Here is a 3,380-nt window from a genome sequence, read left to right on the forward strand (position 1 = left end):
TGCAGGACTGACTCCCGCATTGCCCACAGCAAGTCCCATGCTCTCAGTGACACCCTCTAGCAGCACCAGCCAGAACTCATGAAAAGGACCTGTCAAAAGTCTGAATGGAAGTGGAGAATCATTTGGGAGGGATTAAATGAAAAATGGAATAAGTTTCCTCTGAAATGTGAAATTAAGTCATAAAAGAATTATTATTTTTTTTTATTTTTTTTGTAAGACAACTCTGTTAAGATAACTCTGATAAACTCTCAGTGTTTTTCTGTTCCTTGTACAGGACCTCATGACCAGAAGCAGGAAATGCCCAACATCAGCTCTGTCACTGAGTTCCTCCTGCTGGCATTCGCAGACACGCGCGAGCTGCAGCTCCTGCACTTCGTGCTCTTCCTGGGCATCTACCTGGCTGCCCTCCTGGGCAACGGCCTCATCCTCAGCGCCGTAGCCTGCCACCACCACCTCCACACCCCCATGTACTTCTTCCTCCTCAACCTCGCCCTCCTGGACCTGGGCTGCATCTCCACCACTCTGCCCAAAGCCATGGCCAATGCCCTCTGGGACACCAGGGCCATCTCCTATCAAGGATGTGCTGCACAGGTCTTTCTCTTCGTCTTCTTGATTGTATCAGAATTTTATTTTCTCACCTTCATGGCCTACGACCGCTACATTGCCATCTGCAAGCCCCTGCACTACGGGAGCCTCGTGGGCAGCAGAGCTTGTGCCCAGATGGCAGCAGCTGCCTGGGGCAGTGGCTTTCTCACTGCTGTCCTGCACACGGCCAACACATTTTCCCTGCCCTTTTGCAAAGGCAATGCTGTGGACCAGTTCTTCTGTGAGATCCCCCACATCCTCAAGCTCTCCTGCTCAGATGCCTACCTCAGGGAAGTTGAGGCACTAGTTTTTAGTGTTTCTTTAGCATTTTGTTGCTTTGTTTTCATCATGTTATCCTATGTGCAGATCCTCAGGGCAGTGCTGAGGATGCCCTCTGAGCAGGGCCGGCACAAAGCCTTTTCCACGTGCCTCCCTCACCTGGCCGTGGTCTCCCTGTTTGTCAGCACTGCCGTGTTTGCCTACCTGAAGCCCCCCTCCATTTCCTCTCCATCCCTGGACCTGGTGGTGTCATTACTGTACTCGGTGGTGCCTCCAGCAGTAAACCCCCTCATCTACAGCATGAGGAACCAGGAGTTCAAGGATGCAGTAAGGAAACTCTTTGGATACGTGTTTCTTTGCAAGCAATGTCTGTGAGTTCCCTGATTATTTCAGGAACTGTGAGGAAAATTTTTGTTACTATCTTTCTCTATAAATATTTTCTATAAATTATTTGTTCTGATTTAAATTATGTTATCGTTAACCTGCTACCTGATTTTCTTATTGTTACTTTTTCATTTACAATCGTCTACTCAGTCATCATACCCAGTCATCTAATTACTGAAAGAAGCAGGTTATGTAGAGAAACTCAATTAAAAATAAATAATAAAACACATCAGAACTACACTGTTATCAGCTGCCATCTCTTCCCATCCTCTCTGGAGCTGGGGTAGCAGCCCCAGCACACAGGACGGGCTCAGGGCCAAGAGCCCAGCTGCTACATGGAGTTTGGGTAGGGGCTGCTGCTTCTCTGGAGCCATGGCCATGGCCAGCAGCAGGACGTGGCCTTTTCACTGCTGCTCTCTTCTGGCTTCCAGTGTGTTCTCCCGTGCTCTTTTATTTGGACAAGCTTTCAGATCTCATGTACCTTGGTGACAGGCCTGTTTTCTCTGCAGTGGCATCCCTGTGACTGCAGGCAGCAGCAGGCACTGTGCAACCCTGGGTCACAGCTGCCTCCCTGCAAGCACAACAGTAACAGGAGGGTCTTGCTCTGGGCAAACCCAGAAGCCTGGACATCTCTCCAAAGCTGCTGCCAGGAACATAGCCAAGAGGTTGCTCCCTGCTCTTCTGTTTTCTGGGGTTCTAGTGCCGGGTTCCTCACCTGGGCCGCAATAACCCCAAGCAGAGCTACAGGCTGGGAGATGAGTGCTTGGAAATCTGCCTGGCAGAGAAGGACCTGGGAGTACTTGTTGATAGTTGGCTGAATATGAGCCAGCAGAGTGCTCAGGTGGCCAAGAAGACCAACGGCATCCTGGATTGCATGAGAAGCAGTGTGGCCAGCAGGTCCAGGGAAGTGATTGTCCCCCTGTAATCAGCTCAGGTATTTACAGGAGAGTGATGTAACTGCTTGAGAAGCTAAAGTCAGAAGGAAAACTTGAAGTGACTTGGAGTATTAATGGGTCCCATTGAGAGCTGTTACTAACAAAGCCTCCCCAGGGCCTTGTTAGGGCAGATATTTGGAGGCCATGGTTACAGACAGGCAAAGCACTGTGCTGAGAAAAATCTTGGTTGGTTTTAGTGAAGCAGAAGGGCCAAGGCCTGACCACGGCCACTGGGAGAGGAGACCCTGCACCCCCCTGTCTGGCTCAGGGCTAGTCTTGGGGTCTGTGGGATATGGTGGGCAGTGTGATGCTATTTGAAGAACTTCATTTTGACACCTCCGCAGCCCTGCACAGTGTTGCAAGGAAGCAATGCCAACTGTCAGCATGCCAAGCAGGTGCCTTCTGCTGGCCTAGCAGGGCCACTGCCAGATGTCAGCCCAAAAGTGGAGATCCCAGGGAGAAGGCAAGGCTGACCTGCCAGCTCCAGACACAAGTGACCTCACAGTCCCTTTCTGTGACACATTCCTGCTGCTCTCCTACAAACTGCAGAGACAGAAGTGACCTCACAGTCCCTTTCTGTGACACGTTCCTGCTGCTCTCCTACCAACTGCAGAGACAGAAGTGACCTCACAGTCACTGCCACAGTCACATTCCTCCTGCTGGGACAGGAGATGCTGAGGCAGAGCTTAGCTCCTCAGAGCATTCCCACCCATCTCCTCCTTGTGGCCCACAAGCTGATCAGATCAGGGTAAGCAAGAGAGTAAAGGTAAGGGAAAGGGGCTACAGGCTGTGTTTTGGCTTGAAGGGATACTTTGAGGTCAGGCATAAGAACAGTGGATTCCTGTCCGGGTGTAGAGTAGCATTGACGTTTGGGGATTAATATCACTTGTTAAAATAAGGGAAAGGCTTTACATGACTGTTTGAAGTCAGTGTTACAGCAGAATCAACATTGCCTGAATGTTCTAACCTCACAGAAATCAATAATTTCTGTTGACCTCTTCCCTCCCTCAAATCTCACATCTCTCCTGTCCAGGCTTCCCCATATCAGTCATTTTCTTAGGGGCAGCTTTCTGATGGTTTTCATGATCTCAGAGTATCTGTCTCATATCTGTTGGTTACTCCTTTCTTGAGACTGACATGGCACCCAAGTCAGGATGGAAAATATCCCAAAGGCTGTAGGTGAACCTTGCACAATGT

General features: G+C 49.9%; 1 protein-coding gene across 1 annotated transcript; it reads left to right on the forward strand.

The window, feature by feature from the left end:
- Positions 1-297: 297 nt before the first annotated feature.
- On the forward strand, positions 298-1,239 carry LOC311428145 (olfactory receptor 14C36-like; the record flags this gene model as incomplete). Its single annotated transcript, XM_084539694.1, has 1 exon — positions 298-1,239. One exon carries the CDS (start codon positions 298-300, stop codon positions 1,237-1,239), a length of 942 nt encoding a protein of 313 aa, XP_084395820.1.
- Positions 1,240-3,380: the final 2,141 nt, after the last annotated feature.

Source organism: Aythya ferina, assembly GCF_964211825.1.
Source record: "Aythya ferina genome assembly, contig: HAP1_SCAFFOLD_29, whole genome shotgun sequence".
NCBI classification, from domain to species: domain Eukaryota; kingdom Metazoa; phylum Chordata; class Aves; order Anseriformes; family Anatidae; genus Aythya; species Aythya ferina.